Source organism: Colobus angolensis, unplaced genomic scaffold, assembly GCF_000951035.1.
Source record: "Colobus angolensis palliatus isolate OR3802 unplaced genomic scaffold, Cang.pa_1.0 Scaffold641, whole genome shotgun sequence".
NCBI classification, from domain to species: Eukaryota; Metazoa; Chordata; class Mammalia; order Primates; family Cercopithecidae; genus Colobus; species Colobus angolensis.
In genome coordinates this window covers 159,988-173,845 of record NW_012120055.1, presented here as the reverse complement: position 1 = coordinate 173,845, position 13,858 = coordinate 159,988, and the positions used below count along the sequence as shown (strand labels likewise).

At 41.0% G+C, this 13,858-nt stretch overlaps 1 protein-coding gene across 2 annotated transcripts in view; it reads left to right on the top strand.

Annotated features, from left to right (window-relative positions):
* The first annotated feature begins 1,435 nt into the window (after positions 1-1,435).
* Positions 1,436-13,858, top strand: part of CDC16 (cell division cycle 16) — a 36,890-nt gene continuing 24,467 nt past the window's right edge. For both annotated transcript variants that reach the window (XM_011964132.1, XM_011964130.1), the window contains exons 1-10: positions 1,436-1,494; positions 1,590-1,687; positions 3,255-3,293; positions 3,615-3,755; positions 6,549-6,708; positions 7,721-7,812; positions 8,311-8,444; positions 9,342-9,421; positions 10,440-10,489; positions 11,536-11,609. In XM_011964132.1, the coding sequence (XP_011819522.1) occupies positions 3,657-3,755; positions 6,549-6,708; positions 7,721-7,812; positions 8,311-8,444; positions 9,342-9,421; positions 10,440-10,489; positions 11,536-11,609 (689 nt within the window). In that variant the 5' untranslated portion in view covers positions 1,436-1,494; positions 1,590-1,687; positions 3,255-3,293; positions 3,615-3,656. The remainder of the gene's footprint in view (positions 1,495-1,589; positions 1,688-3,254; positions 3,294-3,614; positions 3,756-6,548; positions 6,709-7,720; positions 7,813-8,310; positions 8,445-9,341; positions 9,422-10,439; positions 10,490-11,535; positions 11,610-13,858) is intronic.

Sequence of the window (13,858 nt, the reverse complement as noted above, 5' to 3'; positions counted from 1 at the left end):
GGCCGCGCCGGGTCCATTTCCGCGCGGCGTGGGGCTGGGGTGACTGCCATCAGGGCTCTTGGTGTGGAAGGACTGGGCCGGCCCTGGGCCTTCATCGGGGGCCGGCAGCGCTGTCTCCGCCTTACCCCGAAGGGAGCGGCCCCTGCCGCTGGGAGGGGCACAGCCCGGGGAGTGGAGGCCCCACGAGCGCAGGGGGCGCCGCTCTGGGGTCTGAGCCTCGTTCTGCGCCTGGCGCGGAGGAGGTGCCCAAGAAACGGCGACTACTCAGTGCAAGTTGAAGGACAATTTTTGAAGGAAAATTGCAGGGCTAGCGAATAAAACATTTTTGAGAGGTTTACTTGTAATTTTTATTGCACTGAATTTAAGTGAATAAAGATGTGCAGAAGCCTGTTGTCTGAAATCAGGGCTTTAAAAATTCTCGTTAACTGTGTCTGTGTTCCCTGCACTACCTTTGAGTGAGTAACAGTGTTGAAGGAAAGAAGTGTCTTCGAGAATCAGCAGCAGCGGTTTTCTCTATAATGTCGTTTATTTTTCTGTTGAAATGCTTGCTCTTTCAGGAAATTGGAAAGGAAGGGAAAGAAAAGCCATGGTCATGCAGAGTTTTCGGAATTGGGTGCTAAGTGACGTGGCCACATGTTTGCAGTCCATTTTGGAGGGCAGTGTTTTTGTTTACCATAAGTCAGTTGAATTCAGTGTTTTTTGATCGTAGTGAGGAATATGACAGGCCTGGTTTCCAGCCGGAGACTCCGGTATTGAGCATATTTGTAACCATCCCGTTGCCATTCCTCCTGCCTCGGGCTGGCAGCAGTGGTTCTGGCTTGCCTCCAGGGGAACTGAGGCAGAGACTGTAGAAGACTGAGGACCGAGGAGCAGAACAGGGACTAAAGCTAGCCGTAGGTCACTAGGTGGCTGGCTCTCATTGTCGGCTCCTTAATTTTTGTTAGACTTGGAGGAGACGAGTTCTTCCCCATGTTCCGTGAAGCTTAGTTAATTTATGTGTGTCTGTTTTTAAATTTGAGTGTTATTAAAACTGCAACTGTTTTATATAAGGTATTTGAGTATAGTGTTCTATCTACTAAATTTCACTTTGGGATTCATTAACAGATCGCTGAAAGTGTTATATAAATAGCACAAGAATTGTTAGACTAGCTTTTGCTGTTTCACTTGCATTTCACTTGTATGTTTCACGATACGTTTTTACAGTGTATGAGTTTTAAAAAATTATCTTCATGAGTTGTATATACACAGATATTACAGTAATATTTGTATTGTGACATTGAACTAAAATTCACCCGATGTGAGATATAAGATAGAGATGTAACAAATTGTTGTCTTGAGATGTAGATTTATTACATAGAATTATAGTAATATTAGATACCAGTTCAAGACTGTTGAAATAACAGGGCAGTTACCACTTTTTTTTTTTTTTTGGTATGCAGCAACAGTATCAAAGTGCTCTATTTTGGGCAGATAAAGTAGCTTCACTCTCTCATGGTAAGTGACAGTGCTAATTGTTTTTCTGATTAATCTTAAATTTTTTTCTATTTCACCTTGTACCTCTGACCACTTATGTGAATTTTTCCCTCCAGAGGAACCCCAGGACATCTATTGGTTGGCTCAGTGTCTTTACCTGACAGCACAATATCACAGAGCCGCCCATGCACTCCGGTCACGAAAACTGGACAAAGTAAGTAATGGTATGAACTTTAAAGCTCTTCAGAGCTTTAAAAAAATGTCATTAGTGGTCGAGCGCGGTGGCTCACACCTGTAATCCCAGCACTTTGGAAAGCCAAGGCGGGTGGATCACGAGGTCAGGAGTTCAAAACCAAGATGGTGAAACCCCATCTCTGCTAAAAATACAAAACTTAGCTGGACGTAGTGGCAGTCACCTGTAATCCCAGCTACTCGGGAGGCTGAGGCAGAGAATTACTTGAACCCTGGAGGTGGAGGTTGCAGTGAGCTGAAGTCATGCATTGCACTCCAGCCTGGACAACAGAGCGAGACTGCGTCTCAAAAAAAAAAAGTCATTAGTGTTTTAGGTGTATATTCCATTATGTTGAAGTTATTTAAATTTATGCAATTTTTCTTCGTTTTTGTTTTTTTTTTGAGGTCTCTGTGTCACCCAGGAGTGCAGTGGGATGATCGTGACTCACTATAGCCTCAGACTCTGGGTTTGAGTGATCCTTCTGCCTCAGCCTCCCTAGTAGCTGGAACTACTGGTGCATGCCACCACACCCAGCTAATTTAAAAATTTTTTTGGTAGAGACGGGGCCTCACTATGTTGCCCAGGCTAGTCTTGAACTCCTGGTCTCAAGCAGTCCTCCCGCCTTGGTCTCACAAAGTGCTGGGATTATAGATGTGAGTCATCACAATAGGCCCAATTTTTTTTACTGAATGTGAAGGGAAAATGTCTTACACCTCATCTGTCACCTTCTTTTTCCCCATCTCCCATCTAGTCTAAATTCTGAAGACTGTTTTCTAAACAGCTGTGAAATCATGGATATTCCTTTTCTCCCCACTCATACGTGTCAGGCCTTTGATTCTTTGTCTGTTCTGTTACAGCCTCTCTTCTTGTCTCTTTTCCGCAGTAACAGTTTTTCTCTGCTCACCTTCCCTGTGTCCAGTTCATCTTGTGAACTGTTACAGGGGTGAGTAGTCTTCCTAAAACACAGATGTGATTATATTCCCACAAAGTCATTCAGTGACTTCCCATTACCTGCAGGATAAAGTCAGATGCATCAGTAGGTCTGTGAGGCCCTCCATGATTTCTCTCCAGTCTGCATCTAATCCACCACCATCAATACCTGGAGCACGTGCTCCAGTCACGTGGGGCTGCTGTGAGCTCCTTGGACACCCAGCAGTTACTCACACTCAGTGCTTGAAGTGCTGCCCAGCGCTCCACTCCTCTGACCACTTACTCGCTGCCTCACTTGCTGTCCTGCAGATGTTTCCTTCTCCACCTGGCTGGTGCTTTCTGTGACCCCTTTCGTCATGCTTACCTGTTGTGCTTAGTTCACGTCTCCCCTACCGTAACCTCCTGGGGCAGGGCCTTACTCCTTTTCGAATCCTTGGTGCCTAGTAAACAGTAGGTTCATAATAAATATGGTTTAACAAGACTGGAATTTTTTTTTTTTAACTGTAAGAGTAAAACGAGAAATTATGAAATTAGCTCTATTTTACGCTTATGGCTTTCTTTGAAAGTGAAAATACGTATTATTTTGACCACTATGTAAACAAATGAATTTCTTTCCTAGTTGTATGAAGCATGTCGTTACCTTGCAGCTAGGTGCCATGTAAGTATGCTCACAATTTCATTTTTATTTGGTTGAATAAAATGAGTGTTACGCATCCCTTATATATGTGTGAGAATTTTAGTGATGTAGCTTAGCAGGTTAGTAAAATATTTCACGAGGAAGTGTTCTTTTCCTTAGTATTGTTTGCTATAAAATACTGATCCTTCATTTACTAAAAGCTGACATGCATGAAGAAAATTCTGCTTTAGACATTTTATATTTAAGTAATGGATATAATATATATTATCCTTTAAAAATCTGGATCATACGTTTAGTGTTAGAAATCGTGGGTGATGAGTGGCATTTCTGTTTTCCACATAGTATGCTGCAAAAGAGCACCAGCAGGCCCTTGATATTCTTGATATGGAAGAGCCAATCAACAAAAGATTATTTGAAAAATACTTGAAGGATGAAAGTGGCTTCAAAGATCCCTCCAGTGACTGGGAAATGTCACAGTCTTCAGTAAGTAGTACTGTTAGCACACCTCAGTAACGGCAGCGAGAATTGCCCTCATTACATGGTAGAAATACATTATCTTCTTTTACTGGAGTGTACTGTATGAAAACAATTGTGGTTGCCAATTTATTTAATTTGCCCACCAAAACCAAAAAAGATTCTGAGACATTTCTGAGCCCTCAGTTGGAAGCTGTAATTGTATCTGCAGATGCCTGCATCCAAAATAGGCTGGCTTGAAATCTTCCTTCTCTGATGTCTTAAGCTACTCCCTAAAAGTGGAATAATTTTTCTCCTTCTTTCTGTGTTTCAACAGTGTTTTGGACCTACACCAAGAAACTTCGATTAGCTTACATTGTTTCTTTCCAGGAAATGGTTTTGTGTTCCTGTTTGCTTCGAAGTACATTGCTATGTAATTTTGTATATTTCAGTTTGTATACTTCATATCTCCGTGAAATTGCACATTCCTTGCTGGCAGAAATTGTATAATAACTTATTAAGTGACATTTACAGATCACTAATCTGGATTTTTTTTAAAAAAATAAAAACTTATTGAGGTTTAATTCATATGCCATGCAGTTCACCTATTTAAACTGTATGGTTTGATTCCTTTTAGTATATTCACAGAGCTTTGTAAACCTCACCATGGTCAATTTTAGAATATTTTTATTATTCACAAAGAATCCCTGTAAGCCTTACCTGACCTACCTACCAATTTATCTTTTTTCCCACATCTTTTTTTTTTTTTCTTAATTAAGACAGGGTCTTTGCTTTGTTGCCCAGGCTGGAGTGCAGTGTACAATCACAGCTCACTACAGCCTCAACCTCCCAAGCTCAAGTGATTCTCCCACATGAGTCTTCCGAGTAGCTGGGACTACAAGCACATGCAACCACAGTCAGCTAATTTTTTAAAAAATGTTTTGTAGAGACAGAGTCTCACTGTGTTGCCCAGGCTGGTCTCAAACTCCTGGGCTCAGGTGATCCTCCTGCCTTAGTTTCCCAAAGTGTTGGGATTACAGGCATGAGCCACCGCACCTGGCCCATTTATTCTTTTTTTTTTTTTTTGAGGCGGAGTCTCGCTCTGTCGCCCAGACAGGAGTGCAGTGGCCGGATCTCAGCTCACTGCAAGCTCCGCCTCCCGGGTTTACGCCATTCTCCTGCCTCAGCCTCCTGAGTAGCTGGGATTACAGGCGTGTGCCACTAGGCCTGGCTAATTTTTTGTATTTTTAGTAGAGACGGGGTTTCACCGTGTTAGCCAGGATGGTCTCGATCTCCTGACCTCGTGATCCGCCCGTCTTGGCCTCCCAAAGTGCTGGGATTACAGGCTTGAGCCACCGCGCCCGGCCCCATTTATTCTTTATATTTTTGGTAGAACTTTATTCGTCTACTTTTCACCTTGGATAGTTATTTTTAAGCATAAAAGAATATTACATATTCTAGGTTTTTGTTTTGTCTGTTGGTTTTTTTTCTGGCCACTCATTAATTTATGTGTTAGGAGGCACATTCTTCTGCTAAGAAATGCATTTGTGAGAGTGTCTGGTTCAGTCATTATTTTAGGACCTCTTGTCCATTAACTTACCTGCCACGGAATGTGTGATTTATTTGTAATGATTGTTATTGATTGTGTGAAATTAGATTTTTAAAAAAAGCAAATCCTAGGATATTGCTTATCTTGAAGACTCTTATAATTAATTTTTCTAAAATTTTACTTTACGCATCTTCTTCGTATCCTTAATGATTTTAGCTGCCTGTTGCTGGATCATCTTTCAATTCAGTTATGTGTTTGAGGTCCAGAGTCTAGAATTTGCATCAGATTTCCATATCTTCTTGTTTATGGTAGTCGTGAGATGGCTGTTGAACACCTTACTGTGTGCTAGCACCACAAGAGAGGGTAGCATCTCTAGACCTCACAGAGTTCTGTAAGTTAGTGTTTTTACCCTTTTACAGATGAGGAAAGGAAATGGAGGCCAAGAGAGGTTCAATCACTTGTCCAAGGTTACAAGTAAGTGGCAGAGCTGGGGTTTGAACGCGGGTCTGTCCTGCCCCAGCAGGCCATTGTGCTGACTGCTCTGACCACTGTGCTGCATTGCTGCCAGTTTCTGCTCATGAAGATCCTTTTGAGGGGTGTCTACCTATCACACTGTCGATCTTGGAGTTTTATACACATGCATACACACACTGTTTGCCGTCTTTAAATCATTGCACTGTTTTAGACAAAACAGGTAATGAACCTAGTAGCTGTGACATGTACTTTTGTTATAAAGATGTGTTGGAACAGAGCGGTGAGAGCCCAGGGAGGATGAATTGAAGAAACTTTGCTGGGTTTTTTTTGTGTGTGTGTGTGTGTGTGTTTTTATTCATGCCTTGACAGTTGTGATTAAATCCTTTTAAATGCAATAAAAACTTCTCAGTATTCTAAGACACAATTCTCTATCAAAAGTTAAGTTTAAGGGCCAGGCATGGTGGCTCATGCCTGTAATCTCAGCACTTCGGGAGGCCAAAGTGGGAGGATCACTTGAGGCCAGGAGTTTGAGAGCAGCCTAGGCAACATAGCAAGATTGTCTGTACAAAAAATTTTAGAAATTAGCTGTTCGTGGTGATGTTCACCTGTAATCCTAGCTGCTCAGGAGGCTGAGGTAGGAGGGCCACTTGAGATCATAGGAGTTCAAGGCTGCAGTGAGCTGAGATCGCACCACTGAACTCCAGCCTGGGAGACAGAGTGAGACTCTGCCTCTAAGGAAAAAAAAAAAAATTAAGTTTAAAAATACTGACTTAATATGCGACTCATTATTTTTCCAACAGATAAAGAGTTCTATTTGTCTTCTACGCGGGAAAATCTATGATGCTCTAGATAACCGAACTCTGGCTACCTACAGCTACAAAGAAGCTTTGAAGCTCGATGTCTACTGTTTTGAAGCATTTGATCTTTTAACATCACACCACATGTTGACAGCACAAGAAGGTTTGGAAACTCTGGTGTTTTATGTTTAGCAAAATTAGTATTTGGATTTTTTGCCTCTGAAATCTTCTGAGTCAACAGTAGGCCACATACGGGTTTAAACAGACCTACTGACTTTCTTAATGTCTTCAAATGTAAAGCACATTGCAGAATGCAGTATTGTACGGTGCCTCGTGCTGTCCGAATCTAGGGATTGTAATAGGAAGAGACCATCTTTTTGAGAAGTGATTGAGATAGTATAAACCAGGATTTCAGTATCTCATTCAGTGATTCTCAACCGTGTTGCTCTTTAAATCCTTGGGAAAATTGAGAAGCATCCATGTCCAGTTCCCAACTCCAGAGCAGTTGAGTGGGAGTCTCCAGGTGAGATCCTATCAGATGATTTAAAGCTCCCAAGTGATCCTAATGTACCACAGGCACTGAGAATCACAGTCCCAAGTATGTTGGCAGTAATGTGAGGTGGGTAAACAAGGGAAACAGAAAATAGAGTAGTTGAATTAATGGGATTCTAATGTATTTTAGCCTAGTGCAGGGGTTCTCAACCAACCAGGGTGATTTTGCCGCCCCTCACCCCCCCGGGAACATTTGGCAATGTCTGGAGACATTGTTTGTCACAGCTTAGGGTCAGGGAGGGAGGTTGAGAGGTTGCTGCTGGTATCTAGCGGCTGGCGGCCAGAGGTCCTGCTTAGCACCTGCAGTGCACAGGCTCCCCCGACCCCAGCAGAGCAAGATCCACGCAGTGTCAGGAGTGCGGAGACTGGTGGTTCTTAGGTGACAAGAGCCACCTGGGGACCTGGCCTCAGCCCTAGAAGAGTGGCTTCCACCTACCAGATGATTCCCATCTTCAGGCCTGGAACTACTGTGTCAACTTCTGTAGCACATTTTGATCTTCTTATGTTCTTTTTTGAGTTTGATTTACTTAGACCAAGAACTACACAATAATATTTTTAGTTGTGGCCTTTTTTCCCTCTATAAATATTATGAGGATATTCTTTTTTTTCTCACCATTTTTAAGAAAAAGAACTTCTTGAATCACTACCTCTTAGCAAGCTGTGTAATGAAGAACAGGAATTGCTGCGTTTTCTATTTGAGAACAAATTGAAAAAAGTAAGTAAAACCAAAGAGTTAGCATTTGCTTTATGTAAATATCATATTCCATTAAATTTGGCATCTAGTCTTGTATTAAATTTTTGAAATTAAAACTTTTTAAATTTAGCACATTTTCAAGTATAGAGCATTTAAAATACATAAGATTCCAAAAAAAAAACTTCCAAAAATACCTGTCTTCCTCTGAAAGACTCCTTATACTAAAGGATTGAATTACCAAGTAAATGGAATGGTGTTGCATGAAAATGAAGATTTTTTTTGTTATGCTTCCTGAATGTTTACTTTGAGAAATACATCCCACTATGGAATTCTGTGATAAAATTGAGAAGGGAGTTAAACTTACTGAGAGGAGTACTTATAAAACCTAAAGTTACAAGTTTTCAGAGGCTCACATTTGTTCTTGTAAATGTTTTAACCACTTGGGTCAAACACAAATTGAATCGCATTTTATTTTGTTTTTGCTCATTGAGTTTCTCTTTACATTTCTCTGTGTTTCAGTATAATAAGCCTAGTGAGACGGTCATCCCTGAGTCTGTAGATGGCTTGCAAGAGAATCTGGATGTAGTAGTGTCTTTAGCTGAGAGACATTATTATAACTGTGATTTTAAAATGTGCTACAAACTTACTTCTGTGTAAGTATATCCATCAGTTTTTCTGTAGGAACATGGAGTTCACTCCGTCTTACCTAAGTGATTCATGGACGTGCTCTCTGAATCATCCTGAACTAGATGATAATTTAAGTTACCTTTACCATTTGTAGAGCGCAGAACCGGGTGCTGTCTTAAGAGAGCAGTTTGCAGACATGAGTTTATGCATATTTGTAGATTTATTACATTAACTTGGGAGGGATATACACGTTGCTCTTACTGATCTTGGTAATTTCCAAGTTTGAAAATACCATTTTGGACACTGTTTTGTAAAATTCATTCTCAATTAGAGACTCAGGCTGTGGATGCTGGGTGTTCCATGCGCTGCACTCGGTAGCTGAGCCAGCGTCTCCCACATGCGTCCGTTTTCCAGTGTGCACAATTTAAACTTCAGCTAAATCACATATGCTATGTTTTGTAGATCTTGGTTGGGTTTAAAATCCTTGAAATCACAAAAATTTTAATTGACAAAACACGTAACCTATTTATTAGGTTGGTGCAAAAGTAATTGCAGTTTTTGCTGTTGGACATAATGGTAAAACTGCAATTATTTTTGCGCCAACCTAATAGTATTTCCTATTGATTTTGATTCTTTTAAATAATCGGCCTACTTATTTTATATATTATAATTCTGTTGACTTAAAGTAAATGTTTGTGATAACGTTTGTTTTTATTCCTTTCAAACAAACCAGAATTTTTTCTTTAATTTGTCACTAAATTGTGGCCTTAACGGAATCAACCTGAAGATAATGGAGTGAAGAAAGTGCAGTATTATATCCCACAGCATCATACGTGATGCTGTAATGACTGCACATAGCCGATCCTCGTGAGTGCCGCCACCTACTGTTCTGGGGTAATAATGTGTCGCTTTTTAACTTTCAGAGTAATGGAGAAAGATCCTTTCCATGCAAGTTGTTTACCTGTACATATAGGGACGCTTGTAGAGCTGAATAAAGCCAATGGTAAGATTTTTTTAAAATTAAAGTAATTCTTAGACATAAAACAATTTTTTTCTGTAACTTGAAATTTTGTCTCCGAAATTCTGGATAGTTGAGATTGCAGGTAACATAACGGAACCCTACTATGAAAGTAACAACTGGGGAGGAAATGTTTAGGAAAGTAGCAAATGGCCAATTTTGTTTTCCCATCAGAACAATTAGTTCTTTATCGCTGTTTCCTACTACCTTTTCTCAGATATCATTTATGTTCCAAGCTTTGTTAACGTTAAATTGTTGGGTGTCGGTTCTGCCATTTTTTTCCTTTTTGTTTTGTAAATTCCATTGGAAATCTGATATGGTAAGAGTCGATAACTACTTCGAAATTGGAGGGGAGCAGATTGTTTGCTCATGTTTTCCGTATTTTTAACATTTGACATTTAGCTGTGTTTGGGGATGCATTTGTCCTTAAATTTTTCTAAACCGAGTGGTGAGCTCTGTCAGGAAGGAAAACCCTCACCGAATCCCTGCTGCTCAGAGTGTGGCCTGTGGACCAGCAACGTCGCATTTGTGGAAGCTGGTTGGGAATACAGCATCTCCAGCTGTCCTGGTCTGCTGAATCCAAGTCTGCATGTAGGAAACGTCATCTCGAAATGCCAGGATTTACACATTTCTCGAGATTACATAGTATCACTGATCTGATAAAAGTTTGCTCAACCAAATTGGTTGTGAGTGGTTATGATGGTCCATAATGGGCCCTTGGTGTGATAGGCATGAGCTTCTGAGAGAGGTGAGGTGCTTTGCTGTATCCTCTGCAGTATTCAGGAAGTGGTTTCTTAGGGGGTGTCTGTTCCCACCTTGTGCGCCATGTGTCCTTCATCTAACTCTCCAGTTAGAGAGTTAATTTTGTATCTAGAAAGAAAGACAAGTATGAAATCATTGCTGTAAGAACAGAATTCTGTGACTGTGAAGAGTTGTAATGAAGTCATGTCTTAAATTACATGTGATATGAACAATTGTTCTTTTTCTGCTTTTTCCTGAACAGAACTTTTCTATCTTTCTCATAAACTGGTGGATTTATATCCTAGTAATCCTGTAAGTAATACAGCTTTTAGTTGTAGTTTTTTTTTTTTTACCTGAACTTTAAGAAAATGGTTAACTTGTATTTGGACAGTAGCTTAGGTTCAAGCAAGTGCTGTTTTATTAAAGTGTTGCAGCAGAATCTCCTAGTGTTTAACGTATTTACAAAGCAGCATTAACTTTTCAACCCATGAAGGTATTTTTTAATTATACCAAAGCATAAAGGGTTTTTAACCCTCTTTTCTGATTATAGAAATTATACATGCTTATTTTAAAATACTTAGCATCTAGCAGTATAAAATACTGACCATGTCAGTCACGCATCTCTTTCCTAGGAAATGCTGATAATTGTTTGGTAGCTTTCTTACATTGCACATATAAGACAACTTATTGAATTGTGTACTGATTCCAAACTGGCGTGGATTGGAATGGAGAACTAGGAATGGAAAATGGAATCAGGGAGTGCATTTTTAAAGACAAAATCGGGAATCAGGGTGTAAGACTCAGTCAAGACGAGAATTTACACCCTATCCCAGTGTGAAACCAGTGCAAGAGAAAACCAGCTAAATAGTCAGGATGCAGTCAGAGAGCAAGGAAGAGCCAGGGTTAAGCTGGAGGAGATGAGCAGTCAGGGGGTCAGGACGCTGGGGGAGATGAGCAGTCAGGGGGTCAGGACGCTGGGGGAGGTGAGCAGTGCAGGGGGTCAGGACGCTGGGGGAGGTGAGAAGTCTGGCGGTCAGGACGCTGGGGGAGGTGAGCAGTCAGGGGGTCAGGACGCTGGGGAGGTGAGCAGTGCTGGGAGTCAGGACTCACAGGCTGGTTTTTGAAACAGGACTCCAGGGGCCTTGTCTTTTGTAGACGTCTCCTTGAGAAAGAGCCACGGAGTGTCTGCCCCCTTCTCCTTTTGGACCTTAGTAGACTGTGTTAGAGAAATGTCTAACTTAACTAGAATATGTGATAAGAAACATCTAGTACACCCTCTGTCTACCCTAATTTGTTGCAGATTCCAATTGGATATTCCAGTTGCAATCTTTGGTTATGGTACATTTTGAACTTTTTAGGTGTCTTGGTTTGCAGTGGGATGTTACTATCTCATGGTCGGTCATAAAAATGAACATGCCAGAAGATATCTCAGGTATGAATTTATTTTCTTCCTTTCTAGGTAACCTGTAGAATTGATGTCTTGCTGATAAGCTTTCAAGTAGTAATTAGCGAGTACTTTAAAAGCAATGTGAAAGAATAAATGTTCTTCTTTTTTTTCTTCCTTTCTTTTCTTTCTCTCTTTCTTCTTTCTGTTTCTTTTTCTTCTCCCCTCCCCTCCCCTCCGCGAAGAGGTTCTTACTCTGTTGCCCAGACTAGAGTGCAGTGGTGCAATAGTAGCTCACCTTGAACTCAAATGATCCCCTTGCTCAGCCTCCCAAGTTGCTGGGACTACAGGCACCACCACGCCTAGCTGATTTAAATGTTTTTTTTTTGGTAGAGACGAATCTCACTGTGTTGCCTAGGCTGGTCTTGAACTCCTGGCCTCAAGCAGTCCTCCTGCTTCGGCCTCCCAAAGTGTTGAGATTACAGGCATGAGCCACCATGCCTGGCTGAATAAATGTTTTCTTCAAGAGGTTTTTTCTTTATAAGATGCCACAGGGAGAGAGAGAGAAAAAAAAAATCAATGGTGTAGACCCTATTCTCAAGGAACCTATATGTTTTATTTATAAATGAGAATAAATGGCCGGGCATGGTGGCTCATGCCTGTAATGCCAGCACTTTGGGAGGCCAACGCAGGTAGATCACCTGAGGTCAGGAGTTCAAGACCAGCCTGGCTAACATGGTGAAACTCTGTCTCTACTAAAAATACAAAAAATTAGCCAGATGTGGTAGTGGGCATGTGCGTCCCAGCTACTCAGGAGGCTGAGACAGGAAAATTGCTTGAACCCGGAAAGTAGAGGTTGCAGTGAGCCGAGATCGCACCATTGCACTCCAGCCTGGGCAACAAGAGCAAAACTCTGTCTCAAAAAAGTAATAATAATAATTAAAAATTAATAAATGAGAGTAAATATGAAACAATAGAGAATAATGTAGTTTGAAAGTTTCTCTTTTTCACTTGCAGAGATCCTGTTAACCTTCTGCTTTTAGGATTTCTTTTATTAGTTGTGAAATTACACAAAACTTTACGTAAAATTGGGGTCACTAAATCTGACTATAAAACAGTTCTTAGCAGGGTGAACTGGTTCATATAATGATTTGCTGTGGTTTTAACTTAAGGAAAGTCATGCAGCCTAGTGAAGCTATTTAACCAGCATTATTCAAGTTTAGAAAAATGTCAAGTATATGAAAAATTAATTGCTTAAACTCTAAATGTTCTAATTTCTGTGATTTCTTCTGTGCAAACAAAACAGTTGATCTCTAAGGGAAAGAGCATAAACTTTGGAGTCAAATTTGAATTCTAATCCAAGTTCTGTGACTTATCAACTGAAATTCCTTGGGAAAATTAATTTCTCCTACTCTCTGTCTTTAAAAATGGGGATGTCAACTGGGCATGGTAGCTCACCCCTGTAATCCCAGCACTTTGGGAGGCCAAGACAGGAGGATTACCTGAAGTCAGGAGTTCGAGACCAACATGGCCAACATGGTGAAAGTCTGTCTCTACTGAAAATACAAAAATTAGCTGGGCGTGGTGGCATGCGCCCATAATCCCAGCTACTTGGGAGGCTGAGGGAGGAGAATTGCTTGAATCTGGGAGACGGAGGTTGTAGTGAGCTGAGATTGCACCACTGCACTCCAGCCTGGCTGACAGAGTGAGACTCTTGTCTCAAAAAAAAAGGGGTGGGGGGTGGGGGGGATGTCATGCTCATATACCAGGATTGTTAGAAAAACTGATGCCATGAAAGTACCCTGTACTAGGAAGAAACTAGAACGTTCCCTGGTTGGTTGTATGGTTAGCGTTTTAGAACTTCTACGTAGAAAGATGATTAGTATTGTGAAAATTCTTTTGAGCTATGCTGCTTTAATCTAGTGTACAATTCAGTGATGGACTCTTATCAGTGGTCTCCAACCTTTTTGGCACCAGGGACCCTTTTGTGGAAGCCCCCACCCCACTAGTTTCGTGATGATTCAAGTGCATCATTTATCGTGTACTTTAGTTTTGTTATTATTACATTGTAACATGTAATGAAATAATTATACAACTTACTACAATGAAGAATCAGTGGGAGCCCTAAGCTTGTTTTCCTGCAACTAGATGGTCACATCTGGGAGAGATGGGAGACAGTGACAGGTCATCAGGCATTAGATTCTCATGAGGAGTGTGCCACCTAGATCCCTCACATGTGCGATTAACGATAGGGTTTGTGCACTTAGGGAAGCCTCATGCTGCCTCTGATCTGACAG